A 19,014-nucleotide genomic window follows, 5' to 3' on the forward strand; every position below is an offset into this window, starting at 1 on the left:
TGACTGGAAGTTTCTAAGGCCAGGTTGGATAAACCCCTGTCAGGGATGGCCTACGTTTACTTGGTCCTGCCTCAGCACAGGGGGCTGGACTTGATGACTTTTTGAGGTCCCTTCCAGCCCTACACTTATACGAGTCTCACTAACCTTATTATTTCCCTGTGAGATAGCCTATTAAGAATAAAGGCGGCTTGTACAGACAAACACAACACAAGAGGGCCCTACCCCAGGCTGCTCACAATTTCCCACTTACATTAAGGCCTTAGGAGGAAGTTTGTTGTTATTTATTATGCTAACACCTAGAGATCAGGGACCCCGGTACAAAGAGACCATAAGAGCCAGTCCCTGACCTGAAGAGTTTACAGTCTAACTAGACAGGACGGGAGGTGGAAATGAAGGCACAGCCAGAGAATCAGACTAACACGGCTGCTACTCAGAAACCTGTCCTACTTCAGTTTTCTAGTATCTAACCTAAATCTCCCTTGAAGCAGACTAAGCCCATTACTTCTTGTCCTTTCTTCAGTAAACATCGTGAACAATTGATCACATTCATCTTTATAACAGCCCTTAACATTTGAAAACTATTAGCAGGCCCCACTTCCGTTTTCTCTTCTGAAGACTAAACAGGCTGAGCTTTTTTTAACCTTTCCTCATAGGCCAGGTTTTCTGAGCCCTCCTCTGAACTCTCTTCCAACTTGTCCACCTTTTTTCCAAAGTGTGCCCAGAATTATACACAATACTCGAGCTGAGGCCTCACTAGTGCTGAGTCGAGCAGGACCGTCACCTTCCTTGTCTTACATATGACACTCATGTTAAGGCAACCCAAGAAGCAATCTCTTGGGCTCTGGGCATTTGGGGATAGCTGTTCCAAGATTCCCACGGTGCACTAGTCAATGTATGGACAAAGAGGTTGATTTCTCTTCAGTGCCTTTGGGTGGTAATTGAGATCTAGTTCTTGTTGTCAGTAGTTGGCTGCGCGTGTGTTCTCTCTGTCTGCTGTACTGGCTCTGGCCAGGTAGATGGCAGAGCAGACCTCGATTGAACTGCCCAAAAAGACCACAAACTCTGGTGCTTGGCCAGCTTTATTGCCGACAAAGCATGGTACTAGCACCCCATAGACTCTACAGGAATACTATTATATGTATGCCCATGACAAAGGACCAGCTCAGTCAGTGGTGGGACTTACCACTGCCACCTAGCCTGGACTAAGGGTTACGGCGAGGTACCTCAACATTTATAGACTGAAACAAACAATCGGGGATAAGCAACTTGCGTGTCACTTTACGTGTTTCATGACATGTTTGCTGTCTCCCCTTGTACCTTTATCGTGATGCTTCAGACAAAACGTCCCTATTAACCACCCGTCTTTGTGCTTTACTCCTGATGTTCTAGATCAAACACCCCCCATTCATCGCTTCTGTCAAACCATCTTGTGCCACGCTGGGGTGTCCCTGTGCTGGCCTGCTGGAATGTGTTTACATATTCAGTGTGTTTTAGCAACGCCATCCATACTTGTGCCAAGTTTACGTACCGGACAGTGAACTTGCTGGCAAGCATCTGCTTTTTGACAGGGCCTGACTTTTGCTCATAGCATAACTTTTGCTGACTTTGGTTCAGGCCTTAAGTCTTTCACCAGGCCCATGCTTCAGGCTCTGTCTTCCTACTATATTCCCCCTCCTTATGGCTTTTTCCTGGGAGGATGTTTACTCATCATCCCTGGGAAAACCATAATGCATGAACTTCGGATGACCCAGAGGGCTAAACACTGTTACATGGCCACCTTACATTACCATTCACACATTCATTCCCTGTCTGTCCTTTGGCCTGAACATTCACTCAATTAGATTTTCATTTGCAGTGTTCGTAGTCCCATATAGTGGTCCTGGGAATGTTAGGTCCGGGACTTTGGTTAAGGGATATAGTTTTAGAGTTGTTCTGAAATACTGCAGGAGATATTATTACAACGTGTCCCACAGTGCTATGTGTATGAGGAATAAACCAAAAATTTGGAGTAGTGACATCACAAATGAGGTCTTCGTATATACATTTTCTCTGTAATCGGTTACTATACAGTTTTGCCCATCCACTTTATAGGTTTCCCTTACCCAATGGTGACATCCAGCAGTAATTTTCACTGGGCAGGAAACAGGAGTGGCTCACTTATCTGTACCATTCATTTGGCCTGAATTATTGTGACCACGCACTGGAGTTGTGATGTCAACAACGTTCCTGGCATAACAAGCCACCGTGCGATGCTCTTTAGGTTTGCCTTGCTGCATGGTACACCAGTAGTTGACGTAGATACAGTTGTTTCTTTTAAACGCTGTCTACCAGATAAATTGATTACTGTCCGTTAAGTAGGTATCAAGTATTGCTGTGTCAGGGATTTAATGTTGGTAATATTGGAACAAGATTGTATTAAATAGCACATGCCTCAGTTAGGATGCACTGTCGTTGACCCCAAATTATGACTGGTGCTAACAGGGAATTTGTCCATATGACCTGACATTGTCAGTTCTCCACTGTTTTTGTTATACACTGAGCGCAAAGCTAGTTAGCTGTGAATCACTAATAAGGTTAGGCAATTTTCTCTGGCTTTTTTTAATGTTCTCTAATGAGTTGGTTATGGAAGTTACTATGTAACTCTCATAAGCAATATAAATAATTTCTTTACCAATTTGGGGTTTTTTTTCTTGCCTTCATATTGTTTGCTGCCATTAGTTTGTTAATTTTTATTTGTGTTTGCTTAAACAGTTTAGCGATGTCGTGCACATTGTAAATGGTGCACTGTTTCTTCAGTAATTAGGCCCTTAAGATCATGAATTACAGGTTCAGAAACAGTTTCCACTGCCTGGTGGTCAAAATAGTTAATGTTTTGTTATATAAATGTTCATATTGTCCCTGTTCCAAATTGGTCCCCAGAGTCAAACAATCTTGAAATGCAACCCATAATTCCCTCTAGATTTTGAAGTCACCTATTTTAAGAGATCCCAGACGGCTGAATAGTCTCTTATCCAGCCCTTAATTCTTATCATTCCTGATAAGAAGCTAGTATATCAATTAACAAAGTATATGGCAATAACACAGTTGCTTTTACACAATAAAACCACAGGCATATGAATTCACTTTGCTCAGTAAGATACAGTTTAAATGGCAGTTAAACCTGGTCCAACTAGTGGATTCTAGCTGATTGCCTACTTAATTGTCCATAATATGGTAGTCTGAGGTGTACTTGACCAGTCTGTTGTTTATAAAGCACTTCATTTTTCTTACTTGATGCCAGGGGGTTTCTTCACTGTGCATTGATATCTTCTGGAATCTTTGGTCTGTGGGATGCACCCTTAAACAGCTTAAGTTGGTTAACATAGTAAAGGTTTGGCTTGTTTGCTTGTACATTTCTCTTGTTTTCAATAACCCAAATTTAGTACACAAATTAACTTAGTTTGTTTACACTGTAATAGGAACCAAGTCTTTTATAACACAAGGGATGCTTTTGTTATGATTTTCCCAATTCTTTAGCACAAATAGACCTGTTTTAGATACGTTTGCTTTTGTTGCATAGACATTCCTTTTTAGTAAATGTATGCATTACCAATTTTTTCATAATATAATGCTCAACTGCTAAAATGGGTGCTCACAGTCTTCTGTGAGAAGGTATATGGCTCTATCAAGGTTCCTTGCCCGCTCTGAACTCTAGGGTACAGATGTGGGGACCAGCATGAAAACCCCCGAAGCTTATTTATACCAGCTTAGGTTAAAACTTCCCCAAAACTATTTTACCTTTTGCCCTTGGACTTTATTGCTGCCACCACCAAGCGTCTAACAGATATATAACTGGGAAAGAGCCCACTTGGAAACGTCTTTCCCCCAAAAAGTCCTCCTCAAACCCTACATCCCCTTTCCTGGGGAAGGCTTAATAAAAATCCTCACCAATTTGCATAAGTGAACACAGACCCAAACCCTTGGATTTTAAGAACAATGAAAAAGCAATCAGGTTCTTAAAAGAAGAATTTTAATTGAAGAAAAAAAGTAAAAGAATCACCTCTGTAAAATCAGGATGGTAAATACCTTACAGGGTAGTCAGATTCAAAACATAGAGAATCCCTCTAGGCAAAACCTTAAGTTACAAAAGTCACAAAAACAGGAATATACATTCCATTCAGCACAGCTTATTTTATCAGCCATTTCAACAAAACAGAATCTAACACATATCTAGCTAGATTACTTACTAAGTTCTAAGACTCCATTCCTGTTCTGTTCCTGGCAAAAGCATCGCACACACAGAGAGAGCCTTTGTTTCTCCCCCCATTCCAGCTTTGAAAGTATCTTGTCTCCTCATTGGTTATTTTGGTCAGGTGCCAGCGAGGTTATCCTAGCTTCTTAACCCTTTACAGGTGAAAGGGTTTTTCCTCTGGCCAGGAGGGATTTTAAAGGTGTTTACCCTTTATATTTATGACAGGCTCTCCCCGACTGAGCACTGTGTTTTAGGAAAAGTTAGTAACAGAATTTTTACCAAGCTTTTTAGAGTTAATTTGCTTGTGATCCCAATTCCACCTTTGTTAACTGTTTGAAAGCACAAACTTTACTAACCACTACTTCCCTTTAGCATAATATAAAAGAAGAGTATAAAAATTAAACCAAAATGAATTTCAAATGCAGGTCTATGGAGGGTATAAAACTTTCATGATGCTTGGTTGTATTTGGGAGACAAAGGTGGAAACCTGGTGAAATTGTTTGGTTAGCTTTAACATTTTGCAGTATAACCGGGCATGGTATATATGGTTATATTTTTTGACATTTTTTCTATGGCATTCTTATAACTATATTTCAATATTTAATAATGGTGAAAACAAGTTTATAAAAACCCAAATAAGAAATTGACATTGTGTTAATACCTTTACATTAATGTTGAGGTTTCCCCTTGCGTTTTTTCCTGTGATTAATAAAAAATCATTCTTTTTGTTTGCAATTGCATTATTTGTTGGGCAAAAATATGTGTACATATATTTATAACTGAGGCCTTTTTGAGCTTTGCAAAAAAAATGGTATTATGATGGTTGTCCCACCACGATATTAAAATAGCGTGGTACCACTTATAATAACAAAGAGGATTACATTGACTTTTTTGCAACAAAATTAAAACAAAACACACAGCATCCAGCACAGGACAGCATACGTGACATACAGGACAACCTTACAATTAAAGGTGAATGGTGCCGGAATTGTTTTCATAACTAGACAAGATAAGGTGTTAAGAGCTTAGTTATTAAAGCCATGCATTCTAGAAAACAAACAGGTAAACAGAAGTTAAACATCTAAATAAGCCAGTTATATTTTTTTAAACTTTAATAAGAATGGATAAAAATGTATATTAAGTTATTTGCCCACTTTGTTATATTAATTTAGTAAGTTAGGCATTTTCCATTACTTTATATTTTATTTTTAAAACTCTGCTGTATGGAAATAAGGAAAACCCATGTTTCAAATATTAGTCAGTGGTTAGGATTAGAAGCAGAGTCTGCATTTCTGGTGCTTGGCAGCCCTGTCTTTAAGAAAGTTAGGTAAGTAATTCCAGCTGTTGCATTCCTGAAGGGTTAAAATAATTAATTCGCTGGACTTGTTTAGAATACAGTTTTTTGTTTTCTCGGTTTTGTTTTCAGTTGCTTCCTCTCTTTCTGTAATAACTACAACTTTTAAAACAAAGAGAGGGCAGAAGTGAAGAGAGGTCGGGGGCGGGGGGAAGTAACCTAGGAAGGGAGGCGCCCAAATAAATTTGTTAGTCTCTAAGGTGCCACAAGGACTCATCTTTATTTTTGCTGCTACAGACTAACACGGCTACCACTCTGAAACTAGGAAGGGAGGGACACCTGAGCCAAGAGAGATCAATTAACTCTGTACGGTCATTTTAAAGTACAGGCAGGAGCAGCAAGTTTAGCAGACAGAGGATATAAAGGAAAACTAAGGGGTATGTACAAATATTTGAGAGAGAAGATTACATCATTAGCTGTGAGCGAGGAGTGGGGCTCAGTGGGTTGAAGCAATTGGGAACTCACACCCCTGGTTTTTATCCTGGCTCTGAGAGGAGAATGGGGGGGTCTTTATCTGCTCTTACAAAACCTGATTTTGTTCCCCCAGTGTCTGTTGTTTCTGTCTGCCTGCTAAATGGATTGCAGGAGCGTGTTTCTCTGCTGCAGTGAACCATTTCTGGGCAACTCCATGCGTTAATTCTTCGATTCCTCATCCTCTCGGTTTTTCACTTTGAAATTCTTTTGTATCTACTCCCCTGCAATCATGTCTCTTAAGGCAATGGTTTTCAAACTTTTTTTCTGGGGACCCAGTTGAAGAAAATTGTTGATGCCCACGACCCAGTGGAGCTGGGGATGAGGGGTTTTGGGCTGTGCAAGGGGCTGGGGCACATGGGTTGGGGTGGGGGGGGGGAAATGAGGTGTTCAGGGTGTGGGAGGGGGCTCTGGGCTGTGGCAGGGGATTGGGGTACAGAAGGGGGTCAGGGCTCTGGGCTGGGGCCAGAGATGAGGGGTTTGGGTTGCAGGAGGGGCTCTGGGTTTGGGGGGGTCTCAGGACTGGGGCAGGGGATTGGGGCGCAGGGTTGGGGTGCAGACTTACCTCTGGCAGCTCCCGGTCAGCGGTGCAGCTGGGGTGCAGAGGCAGGCTTCCTGCCTGTCCTGGCACCGCGAACCGCGCTGCGCCCCAGAAACAGCCAGCAGCAGGCCTGGTTCCCAGGCAGAGGCGCACAAGCGCCCTTCCCCCCATCCCCCCAGTTCCCATTGGCTGAAAACCAGCCAATGGGAGTGCAGAGCCGGTGCTTGGGGTGGGGGCAGCGCGTGGAGTCCCGTGGCCCCCTGGCCTAGGAGCCAGACCCATTGCTGGCCACTTCCGGGGCCAGCGCTATGTCGGAAGAGGTAGGCACTAGCCTCCCTTAGCTCGGCAGCACCATCCTGGGAGCTTTTAATGTCCCAGTCAGTGGTGCCGATCAGAGCTGCCGCAACCCAGCACCTTACGTGCCGCGACCCACAGTTTGAAAAACACTGTCTTAAGATGCTCTGTTTACCCTACCGTTTTCTCCTGATTTACCGATGCAGTGAGAGTATTGTTTGCTACCTTTTCCTCCTGTGCACTTACTTGGTCATTCCCAATGTCTCCACTGCAGCACCCATTCCAGTCTTTCCATGTTCCATCTTTTAATTTTGCTCGGACCACCTGTTTCCCATTTCTGTCCCAGTTCTTCAAGCATTATCTAAATACCTGAAGCCCGGTGTCGCCCAACAAGGTTTATTACGAGGGGATGGCACTTTTCTTTTTTGCAGTTTTTCTACAGCTGTTTCCAATTTTCTGTTCTGTTCCTGTGCTTTCCAGTGTGCTCTGTTGCATTTGTAGCTTCTTTTAACTCTTTTTTGGTTTCTGCTACTTGCCCCGCCAGTCTTGGGGCATGTTGTCTGAACCATTTAACAGCCGTGGTCATATTTGTTATTTTTTAAAGCCTTGGTCTCTGCCATCGCTTTACATATTCCAGTCCACGTTTCTGCACTGTCTTTTTTGAACACATGTGAACCTCCTTTGCTGGCTACCCAGCGCATCCATACTTCATCAGACTCTGGAGATTGGAAGTGAGGGTGTAGCAAGGCAGAGCATTCACTGGCGTGGCACCTCCTGCTGGTTGGTCTGGGAATTAGCTCTTCAAGCTTTGCAGCGCCTCCTGCTGGCCAGTGTCTCCCTTGATGCCACCTGCTTCTCCCTTTTTTCCACCACACTTTAATTCAGGCCCCACGTCCCTCCCAGCCCGCGGTGCCCCTTTGCTCGGGCATTGCCCCCTGACAGGACCCCACACTCAGGGGTCCTCCCCTCCCTGGGGAACCCCAATCCCCCTGTAATGATGCTGCCCATGGGAGCAGCTGAGGTCACTCAATTAGGGTGAACTGTAAACAAAACGGGGCAGACAAAACCCCAAAAGCTGGTGGATATTCCAATACTTAGATTTACCAAGCCAGCACAAAACAGCTCGTGTATTACTTCACTGGTTACTCAGAAGTCCAAACAGCACAGTTCCCTTAAAGTGCCCAGCCTCCGGCCTCCATCCAGACACACATGTCAGATACGATGATGATTGCTGAAAATCTTACCATATAAAAGAAAAGGTTCTTCCAATCCCAAAAGATCAGCCACACATCCAGGTCCAATTATAACTTAGATTTTATCCAAAATACACGCTTATAGTCAATTCTCATTAACTAAAATTTATTAACCAACACTCTCTCTTTTCTTTTTTAAGAGATCAATATACCTACAGACTTGAATTCAATTCTTGCGGTTCAGATACAGAGCAGAGATGAGCTTGTAGTTGCCAGAAGTCCTTTTGGAAATAGTCTATAGGTTATAGTCCAGTGTCCATATTCAGGGTGACTCCAGTCAGTGACTGGGGATCTCAATCCTTATGGTTTAAGGTTTCCCCTTCTTGAAACCCAAAGCAGATCTGAGATGAAGAAGGATACTGTCCCAGGGTTTTTATACATTTCCAGCAGCCTCTTGGCCTGAGAAAACAGTAGGCTTAACTTCCCTTCTCCTAAACATCATGGTAATTAGCACAGGATAATTCATCCATTAAACAGTTCAGATACAGGTTACCACAATCTTCAGAGAGACAAATAGACAATAATACTATTGCCCTCCAGTGTCTTCCTAAATGTTAATATTCCTCTTTTGATCTTTGAATCAAAGCTATAGCCATAGACAAGACTTGGTTGCTTACATGACAAGACCTGAACAAACATCTACCCTTTTATCTCTAACAATGCAGACTTGCATTTCCAAGCTCTATTCATTTACATATCTTCCTAACCAGTCTTTAAAGTTCAGCCATGAGTCAGGTTAGTTTGTGAGTTAGTTAACTCTTTCTGGGCCTGTCACCTTTCAGTGAGATATTCTATTACACTCATAACGTCACACCCCCTAAGCCCACCTGCCTCAGAGACCGACTGCCAGTCTTCATCTAGCTCCTTTTCTCAGGGGCAAATTGTAGGCTGAAATGGCCACTCATCATGGGCAAGGGGGTTTGGACCTGCTGCCTTTTCCTGGCCTGGCTGCACCACTGCAGCCTCAGTACCCCCACAGGCCTTGGGGCCTCGACTGGCCAGTGTTCCCCAGCTCTGCCTGTCCTTCTCCAGCAAGGCTCTGTTTAAGATACACTTCTCTAGCTAGTAGCCAGGTCCTTCCCACTCCACCACTGGAGTGAGACTCCCTCTACGCGGCTCCCAGCCCTTTTATCAGGGCCAGCTGGACCCTAATCGGCTGTGGCCACACCTGCGGCTGCCAACCCAAACAGCCTCCTGCCAACCCAATCAGCCTCCCTCGCTGCTTTCAGCCCCAGCCCTCTCTAAGAGCTGGCTTTTAACCCTTTCCGAGCCGGAGCGGGGTGACCGTCCTGCTATGGAGAGGATAAGGGGATTCCCTAACTCGGGGTTTTCTGCCATGTTAGACCGCAATTCCTACAGTGGGAAGCTCGCCTACTTACCAAATCAGCAGTCGGGGTCACCAACGTTGTCAGTTGTTGGCTGCGTGTGTGTTCTCTGTGTGTGCTAGGTACCGGCTCTGGCCAGGTAGAAGGCACAGCAGACCTCCAGCGAACTGCCCGGAAAGACCACAGACTTGATTTAGTGGTGAAGGCGCTCGGCCAGGTTTATTGCCAACAACGCAGGGTGCTAGCTCTCCACACGCTCTAGAGGAACATTAGTCCATGTATGCCCGTGACAATGGACCAGCTTATCAGTGGCAGGGCTTTCCACCACCAAGTTACGGCAAGGTACCTCAGTGTTTATAGATTGAGACAGACAATCTGGGATAAACAACTTGGGTGTCACCTTACCTGTTTCATGACATGTTTGTTACCTCCCCTTGTACCTTTCTCCTCCTGCTTCAGACAAAACATCCCTCTTCACCACCCGTCTTTGTACTTTATTCCTCATGTTCCAGACAATACGCCCCCATTCATCACTTCTGTCAAACCATCTCGCGCCAGGCTGGGGTGTCTCTGTGCTGGCCTGCTGGAATGTGTTTACGTATTCAGAGTGTTTTAGCAACGCCATCCATACTTGTGCCAAGTTTATGTACCAGACAGTGAACTTGCCGGCAAGCACCTGTTTTTTGACAGACTTTTGCTCATAGCGAACCTTTTCCTGACTTTGGTTCAGGCCACAGGTCTTCCCCCATGCTCAAGCTTCAGGCTCTGTCTTCCTACTACCGTTCTGATACCTCACAACACGCCAGCCTTCAAATGCTTTTACCAGTCCAGTCTGGCAATTCCTAGGCCTCCAGCACTCTGATTGATCTGTTGATGTGAAGGGAGCCTAAGAAAATTCACTCCACCCTAGGTGATTGTTGGAGAGCGAGGCAATCAAATCCTTCCCTGACAGCCCCTGCTAATTGAGTGCGCCATCCTAGAGGGAACAATCCCACAGGTGCCCAGAAGTGGAGGCCAGGTCGGATCAGCCGCTGGAGCCCCCCAGAGGGAGGCAGGACTTTAGAATGACGTTCACACAATAATTTTAGTTTGGGAAGAGGGGAGCTGTCGAGGGACTGGACTGAGGGCTTCAAAATCGCGAATGCGAGGACGTTCACATTGATGGTCTGGTGGATCTCCGTCAAATGCTTGGGGTTTCCAGAGGAGCGTAAGGGAGTGAAATTCAATAGTATTTGGCTACCACCTCGCTTACGCTGTCTTGGAAACCCCAGCCTCAATACTGAGCTGGTTGGTGGACTCGAAGAATCTGCGGAGGTGTCACTGTGGCAGGGATGTCAACGTGGTGAGGGGGACTGGCTGGCTCACAGGATACAGGCCCTTTTGCCTCTCGGGACGCCAGCTCTGGTCTGGCTCCACAATGGAAGGACTGGAGGACTGTTGGCCGATGGAGAATGAGACCTTTCCCCTCTAGGGGTTACTGGCTACAATCTAGGTCAGTAGTGACTGAAAGGCCTTCCTGTTTGAGGGCCGTTCTGCATTCATGAGACTAGTTGGTGGATATCAGTCAGACCTCTGCCAGGGCATCGGAAAACAGCAGCCCCTTTGCTACTCTCTAGCTCCCTTGTTGGGAAACTTAGCAAAGGGTCAAGGAGTGAATGGGCCACAGAGGTTGCACATCCTTCTTACACACAGGAGCCATGATCCCAGTCCTGCCGGCACTAACCACTAGACCCTTCTTTCCTCCCAGAGCCAGGAATAGAACCCAGTCCCTGCTCTGACCACTGGACTCCACTCCTTTCAGTTTGGTGTCATACATTTTTATAATCAAAACCTCCCCTTTTATTTCAGTGTGGAGCAGCCCCAAACATGTTTAATTTGCAGAAGCTGTTCCCAAAACCCATTTCAGTGATCACTGATTTTTTTCTAACTCCCTTTCTCAAAGGCTAGCGGGGTGGCTGAACGAAATTGAAAGTAATACATTGAAAATGATCTGTCTTAGGTACTACAGCAATAGAGGCCTGAGCGCCTCACAATCTTCTATGTATTTGTTTTCACAGTGCCCCTATAAGGCAGGGCAGTGCTGTTTTCCCATTATATAAATGGGGAAACTGAGGCACAGAGACTAAGCAGCTTGCCACGGTCACACAGGGACTCTGTGGCAGAGCTAGTAACTGAACCCAGAACTCCCTGACCCTAGGCCAGCACCTTAACCCCCTGGGCCATGATAAAACGGACAGAAGGAAATACAATAACTCCTCTCTTAACGTTGTAGTTAAAAGTGAAACGATGTTAAGTGAATCCAATTTCCCCATAAGAATGAATGTAAATGGCGGGGTTAGGTTCCGGGAAATTTTTTTCTTGCCATACAGTTCAGTATAAATAGTTGGGAGGTGCCCCTGTCTTACCCCACACAGGCACAGCCCCTGGCACTGGGGACAGTGAGGCAGGCAAGGAAGCTGAAGGTGCTGTAGGCTAGGAGAAGCACGTTGCGCACAGCAGCAGCAGCTTCCCCTACTCTGCAAGCACCTGGAGCAGGGGGCTCAACCCTCAGCCCGCACACTCCACCCCTTCCCCCAAGCCCCCACCCTTAACCCTCCTCTTCTTCCCCCCCCCTTTACTCCTCAGGCTGCGTCCTCCCTCCTCTCCCCTGCCTCCTGCCCACGGCAATCAGCTGGTTTGTGGTGTTCAAGAGGCAGGGAGGGAGGGGGAGCCTGCGCGCCATGTCCTCCCTCTTCCCCCCCATCCCTCCTGAACGCCACAAGCCAGCTGATTGCTGCGGGCAAGAGGCAGGGGGAGGAGCGGGAGGGTGCTGATCTGGGAGGGCGGATCTGGCGGGAGGCGCTGTGCGGGGGGGGAACGTGTAGGGAAGCTGGTGGGGGCCGCCAGCTGTGGACAAAGCAGGCAGCCAAATGATGTTATAGCAAAGCATTGCACAACTTTAAATGGAGCATGTTCTGTAATTGAGCAGGGACGTAAGATCGAAACAGTGTTAAGCGAGAGGACGTTAAGTGGGGAGTTACTGTACTATATTTTGCACAGTTAGGCTGTGGAACTTATTGCCTTAGGACAGGGGTCTCCAAACTGCGGGCCGGATGCGGCCCGGGATTTCCATTTGTCCGGCCCTCCAACCAACAGGGGAGAAGCAAACAGCTGAGTAGGCACAGCCAGCAGGCAGGGGGAGGGGCCACCGGCAGCAGCTCGCGGAGGGGTGGGGGGGTAGTTCAGCTGAGCTGTGCGGAGGGGTGAGTGCCCCTGGGAGCCAGGGTCCTCCCAAAAGGGGAGCCAACTTAGAGTAAAAATACAAGCCAGATGCTTAATTACGATCTCCAATAAATGGAGTAAAGAAGATGGAAATTAACAATTTCATAATGGTTAAATTTTAGCTACAGAACTAATAGACCCAAACAGTCCCAACCAACAATGGGAACATGGAGCTTCTCTTACCAAAGTACAGCCAAACCTTCAGTCCTTTGTCATTTGCTTCAGCAGAGCAGACACGTGTAGCAGGCACAGGGAGAAGGGAGCTGGCATGGGTCAGAGCAGACCCAAAAAGGGGAGCCTGATTTCGAATTTAATGAAAACTGACACAATAGCGTAGTGTTGTTTTTTTAACGATTTTTCATATATTTTGCATATATTTGCATATATTTAATTTCTTTCACAGTCGCTTCGGCCCACGAAGCCCCTTCAGAAATCTAATATGGCCCTCGTCTCATAAAGTTGGGAGACCCCTGCCTTAGGATATCGCTGAGGTGAAGAGCTAGTGGAATTCTAAATAGCTTTGGACATTTAGGTGGGTAATAAAAATATCTGGAGTTGGAAAACTGCGACCCCTTTTTGACCTGAGCTGTTAGCTAGTGATCCAACTCTGCAGGTTGTTACCATTAGGAGGAGAAATTGGTGATGGAGTCAGGTGTTTCTTTGATGCAGTCCCTGTTTATTTACAAAGTTCTGTTTCCCTGAACACAGGAGGAATCGAACAGGAAACAGTCTCAAGACCTTTTCCCATCAGCACTCTGCCCAAAAGCACTCTCTCTGCTTTTTCTTAGGGTCACAGCCTCGCTGCTTTTTCTGGCTGGCCTGAGCTTTCTTAGAAACTTAGTAATGTGGGGCTGGAAGGGACGTCAAGAAAGTCATCTAGTCCACCCCACCTCCCCACACTGAGACAAGATGGAGCATAGCTTATTCTTGCTGTCTTTTCTGTCAGCTTCTCTGCTCTTTCTGCTGCTTCTCTCACAGACACACGCAGCTCCAACATCCTCTCCACCACTTAACTCACCAGCAGTGTGTTGCTTTTTGGGGGGCCATGACCCGTGCCTGTGTTTTGGGTGGTGGCTTCCATTGTTTCAACTATCTGGTTCCGTAAAAGAGCTTAATTGTTTTCTTACATTTATCCAGAATGGAAGGAGACTGGTTCACCCATTTGCTTCAGTTAAGTTTAACCCAACCCATAATAATAATAATAAATTAATATGTATTTTAAACTAGTTTTGGCTGAGCTAAAAACCCTCCTGGTGCATGAACCGACTTCTGACTACTGGGAGCTGAGGTAGATTTTCCTAGGAACATGTTATCCCATCGTTGGCCACTGGGGGGTGTCTCTTGTGTCTTCCTCTGAAGCATCTCATGCTCGGGCCAGTTGGAGATAGGATATTGAGATAAAAGACCCCCAGTCCTCTTTCCTATGTCCATAAGTAGGTGTCAACAGAACCCCCAAGATGTTTCTAAAGCAGTCTGGGTATAAATCTCTCTTTTCAGTGGATCAAGTTTGACCTGCTTTGTATCTGTGATAAAATCCGACCAGTTCTCCAGTCTTCCACTGAGACTTCCAGGATAGACAGGACTTGAATTTCTAATTGTGGGATGGGAGGCGAGGTGAAGAAATTAGTTTAGCCCTTTTAGGCCATCACTGTGTATCACAAAGAAGCAACAGTACCCAGCTTGATCTCCTCCTCAACTGGAGGAGGGGGCGTCAGCTGCAGCCACTTTCGGGGGTGGTGCCTCAGAGCCGATCACGTGTATAACACAGGAGTGCTCCGGTGACTCTTGACGATCATGTGATGTTTGGGCTCCTTGTAATGGAATTGTTTCCCATACGACATCCACGTTTCCGCACTCTGTGCCCTCAGCTTACCGCTGCCCAGATTGTGGGAGAGGGCACCACTTGCCCAGAGCCACTGAGAGATCCACGGAGCGTGTTGGGGATCAGCTGCTGGCTCGTCGCTGCAGCCTGCTGCGAATGCTCAATCCATTCTTGTGGAGTGAAACCAAAAAGTGAGTGGGATCTTCTCTCTCCTCCCGACTGTTTGATGAAAGGCCCCATGTCCCATTCCACACACACCCTGAGCCAGCCAGTCCCTCTGCCCTGGGGCTGGATCTGAGCCAGCGCCCCCTAGAGGGGAAAGGCCCCATTCCACACAACCCCAAGCCCATCAGTCCCTCTGTGCGGGGGCCAGATCAGAGCTGGCTCTCCCTGGAGGGGAAAGGCCCCCATTCCCACACAGCTATTTCCCCCTTGTCTTGCAGGTACCATGGCTACCACCAACCCCCTGGAGAACCTGCAGGTGGAGGCTAGCTGCTCCGTCTGCCTGGAGTACCTGAAGGACCCGGTCATCATCGACTGTGGCCACAACTTCTGCCGGGTCTGCATCACCCGCTGGTGGGAGGAACTGAACCGGGACTTCCCCTGTCCCGTCTGCCGCAAGACCTTCCGCCACCGCACCCTCAAGCCCAACCGGCAGCTGGGCAACATGGTGGAGATAGCCAAGCAGCTGCAGGCCACCAAGCGCAAGGTGCGGGACGAGAGCTTGTGTGGGAAGCACAACGAGGTGCTCAACCTCTTCTGCAAGGAGGACCAGGAGGCCGTCTGCCTGGTGTGCGAGATCTCCCACGACCACCGCTCCCACACTGTGGTGCCCCTGGACGACGCCTCCCTGGAGTACAAGGTGGGAGGCTGCCGAAGAGGTGACACCCAGCCCTTTCCCCAGGGCCGGTGCTTTACAGTCCATGAGCTGGAGAAGGTTTCCCAGGGTCCCTCTAGCATCTGTCTTCACTGTAGAGCTAGCCCAAGTTCTAACCCACCCCCCTCATCCATATGTAGCCCTCGGGTGCCGCTTTCACTCACCCTCATCCAGTGAGGATGCAGGCTAAATCTCTCCAGAGCTGGTTGTCCTCCAGTGCCTTCCCACAATGCCACCTGTGTCCCCGGAAGGACAGACAAGTTTTCCCACAATTCACTGGGAAAGAATCAGCTCTGATTACCGCAGTGCTGAGATCCAGGGGATATGCCCCCAGAAGTCCTAATGATACACACACGGGAGCGCAGCACCAGTGGAGTCTAGCGGGTGAGAGCAGTGGGGGCTGGGAGCCAGGACTTCTGGGCTCTGTCCCCAGCTCTGTGAGTGGTTAGATGAGGGTGGACTGAGACTGGACTGTCCATAGGGGACTGGGTTCTTCTCTGGCCTTGACTGTGCCTCCCAACAGCTGTAAGCCCTTTTCCTTACCATAGCGCCACCCATGGCCCATCTAAATGCTAGGGAACTGACCATCTGGTTACTGCTGATTTGAGCCTGAATCTTGTGGCTGGATCCAGCTTGTTAAATGTTCTTTGTCCTCCCAGGAGAAGCTGCAGCAATGTCTGGAGCCTCTGGAGCGGAAGCTGCAGGACATTGCCCACTGCAAATCCCAGGAGGAGAAGAAACCCGGAGAGCTGAAGGCAGGTGGCAGGGGCTCAGGGGTTTGCTCTGTCACCTGTGGCTGGGTCATCCATCAGATGTGCTGATCCAGCCATGAGTTGCGGAGCTGGGTTGGGCAGGGTCCCAGCTTGGATAGGAGACCTGCGGGAGGCCTTAGTAGGGGGCACTCTCCCCTCACAGTCAGTGCTGGCTCCCAATGCCCCAGTCTAATGCTAGGGGGCACTGTGCTTCTGGAAGTGCCATCTTTGAGACATGTCAGAAACCCTGCTTGTGTGAGATGAGTGAAGATCTCCTGTTGCTTATCTCAGGAGTCACAGCACTGCCCCTGGGGTCCAAAACCCAACTCAGGTGGCTCCGTTCTGCCTCCATGAGCCCCCTGCAGTCTGGTTTCAGGTGGATATGGGGCTCCCCTTTGCATCCTCCCCCACGCTATTCTGCGGCTTTGCCTCGCAGTATCACAGCCGCCGCACTCCGCCCCAGAGGTGGCTGCATTTTGACAGCCGGTGGAGCAATCTACATGTACGCTCTGCAAAGAGAATAACCATCTCTGCCCACCTATAGAGAGGTCCCAGCCGGGTTCCCACTGCACTCAGCTCCTCTCTGTTCAGCTCTGTGGAGACATCCCACACAAATGCACCTGGGATAATCTCTCTAGTTGGACCTGGGGCAACACCACCACCATCACCTGGGATCCCCAGGTCTGGGGAACGCCCCCCGTCCTGAAACCCCCTGCTCCCTTCCTCTGTAGCCAGATCTGGGGAGACCCCCTGTTCTGCTGCTCTGTGGCCAGATCTGGGGGAGACCCGGGCTCATCCCTTGCCTTTCCCCATACCTGACTCCAGCTTGGTCCTCCCCTCTCCCCGCCACTGCAGAGAAAGGTGGAGAGCCGTCGGCAGCTGATTGTGAGTGAGTTTGAAGAGCTGCACCAGTTCCTGGAGGAGGAGCAGCAGGTGCTGCTCCGACGATTAGAGGAGGAGGAGAAGGAGATCCTGCAGAAGCTAAAGGACAACGTGGCCCAGTTGTCAGACCACCGCCTCTCCCTCAACCAGCTCATCACTGAGATTGAGGAGAAGTGCCTGCAGTCGGGCATCGAGATGCTCAAGGTGAGGAGCCCTGAGGGGCATCCTCTTTTCCTGGCCCTTAGGTTGGTACCCAGCAGGACGTGGCTGAATCCCTGGGCAAGCACGCGGATTTCCATCCTACCCACAGAGATTTCTCCAGAGAGGCTCAAAATGGCACCCCTGTCTGGAGTTTCCAGAGTGGGGGAGTTGAGGGACCTCTGTCCTCCAGAGCTTCCTCCCAAGCCACTTCCAGCTCTTAAGGCTGGAGGAAGCAGCCAGAATTCCCATCCGATCCCTGGAGCTCCCACCCCAGGAGTCTCCTGAGCCCACCGAGGGGCACTGTTGGACATCTCCATACGGATATGGATGGAGCTCCGTCTCCATCTAAGGAGGCACCCAGAATTTCCATCCTGTCACAAGAGTTTCTTCTGGGGCCTATTCTGAGCTTGCTTCTCAGATACCTGGCTGGCTTTGGAGGAAGACTTCCTGGAGAATCCATAACAAGGACATTTAACCAGAGGTGCCTTGGAGCTTCCTGCCAAGGGACCGGCCACCTCCTTCGGCCTTGTCTGCCTCTAGCACAGAGACCATTCTACTGGCCTGCAAGTGCTTGCACCAGGGTAGCTTATTCCACTTTGGCAAAGTGAAATAAGTTAGACTGGTTCCAGTCTCCACCTTGTCCCAGCATAAGTCTGTCAGTAAAGTCTCACATCCCCCAACCAGCATAGCTATTCTACAGGCGTAGACCAGGCTTTGGCCATCAGGAGGTCCCACTTGGATGGGTCAGCATGACTTTGTTGGGAGGAGGGAGGTTTAGGGACCTCTCTCTCTCTCAAGAGCTACTTCCTGACTCCTTGGTCTGCTCTGCTCCTTAGAGGTGCCCCACTGAGGATCTTAGAAGGGCTCCGACTGGAGCTCTGGCCGGACCCAGAGAAGGCCCTTGTATCTCCCAGGTGTCCTCAACGTGGTGGGGGAAACCTGGCCCCTGAGATGTCGTCGCATGCAGATGTGCAAAGAGCCGAGACCTTCCGAGGCTGAGCCACGAGCTCTGTGGTTGAGCCACTGCCCATCAAGGAGGCTGTCGTGCCGGGGGAAGGTCTGGGAGGTCCGTTGCTTTGCTGGAGACGTCTCAAACCAGGATGGGCCAGAACGCTGGGGACCCAGATATAGGGGGCCAAGCCTGGCTGCCTGTTGGGACTGGGCGAGATGGGCCCTGTTTGGGGCATCTTCAGCTCTGATAGGCAAAGCATTGGGGGATAGGATGTAGGAGACGATCCTGGCATAGGTGGTGGACGGGCCTTGATGGGGAATCTCTCTGGGGAGCAGGCGGTGGGAGACCTGTCCCGCCCTGGGGTTTGGGCAGCTTGGATACTGCCTGACCAAGTCCTGGAACCTCCTTTGATCCACTTCTTTTCTCTTCCTGTAGGACATAAAGAGCACCCTGGAAAGGTAAGGCCTCCATTTCCCAGCCCTCACCCTGGGAGGTGAAGACAGCACCGTCCAACCCCCTGCTCTCAAAGGGGAAAGGATCTGAACAGGGCCGGGGCCTAGTGGGTGGGTCAGAGCTGCAGGAATGGACAAACAACTGAGCCAGCCCATGTCTTGGACCAAAATATCAGAGTGGGGTCTGGTGGCTTAGGGTGGGGGCGCTGGGAGTCAGGACTCCTGGGTTCTATCCCCAGCTCTGGGAGGGCAGTGCGGTCCACTGGTTAGAGTGGGGGGGTGCTGTGAGTCAGGACTCCTGGGTTCTGTGCCCAGCTCTGGAAAGGGAATAAGGTCTAATGGGTTA

At 48.7% G+C, this 19,014-nt stretch overlaps 1 protein-coding gene across 2 annotated transcripts in view; it reads left to right on the forward strand.

The window, feature by feature from the left end:
* The window catches only part of LOC311530873 (E3 ubiquitin-protein ligase TRIM39-like), a 28,358-nt gene that overhangs the window by 3,324 nt on the left and 6,020 nt on the right, over positions 1–19,014 (forward strand). Inside the window, exons 2-7 of one of the 2 annotated variants that reach the window (XM_084647859.1) lie at positions 13,134–13,262; positions 14,599–14,743; positions 14,996–15,414; positions 16,089–16,184; positions 17,037–17,267; positions 18,652–18,674. In XM_084647859.1, coding sequence (XP_084503985.1) covers positions 15,001–15,414; positions 16,089–16,184; positions 17,037–17,267; positions 18,652–18,674 — 764 coding nt within the window. In that variant the 5' untranslated portion in view covers positions 13,134–13,262; positions 14,599–14,743; positions 14,996–15,000. The remainder of the gene's footprint in view (positions 1–13,133; positions 13,263–14,598; positions 14,744–14,995; positions 15,415–16,088; positions 16,185–17,036; positions 17,268–18,651; positions 18,675–19,014) is intronic. The other variant, XM_084647858.1, reaches the window with a different exon arrangement.

Source organism: Lepidochelys olivacea (assembly GCF_965140295.1).
Source record: "Lepidochelys olivacea isolate rLepOli2 genome assembly, chromosome: 14".
NCBI lineage: Eukaryota > Metazoa > Chordata > Testudines > Cheloniidae > Lepidochelys > Lepidochelys olivacea.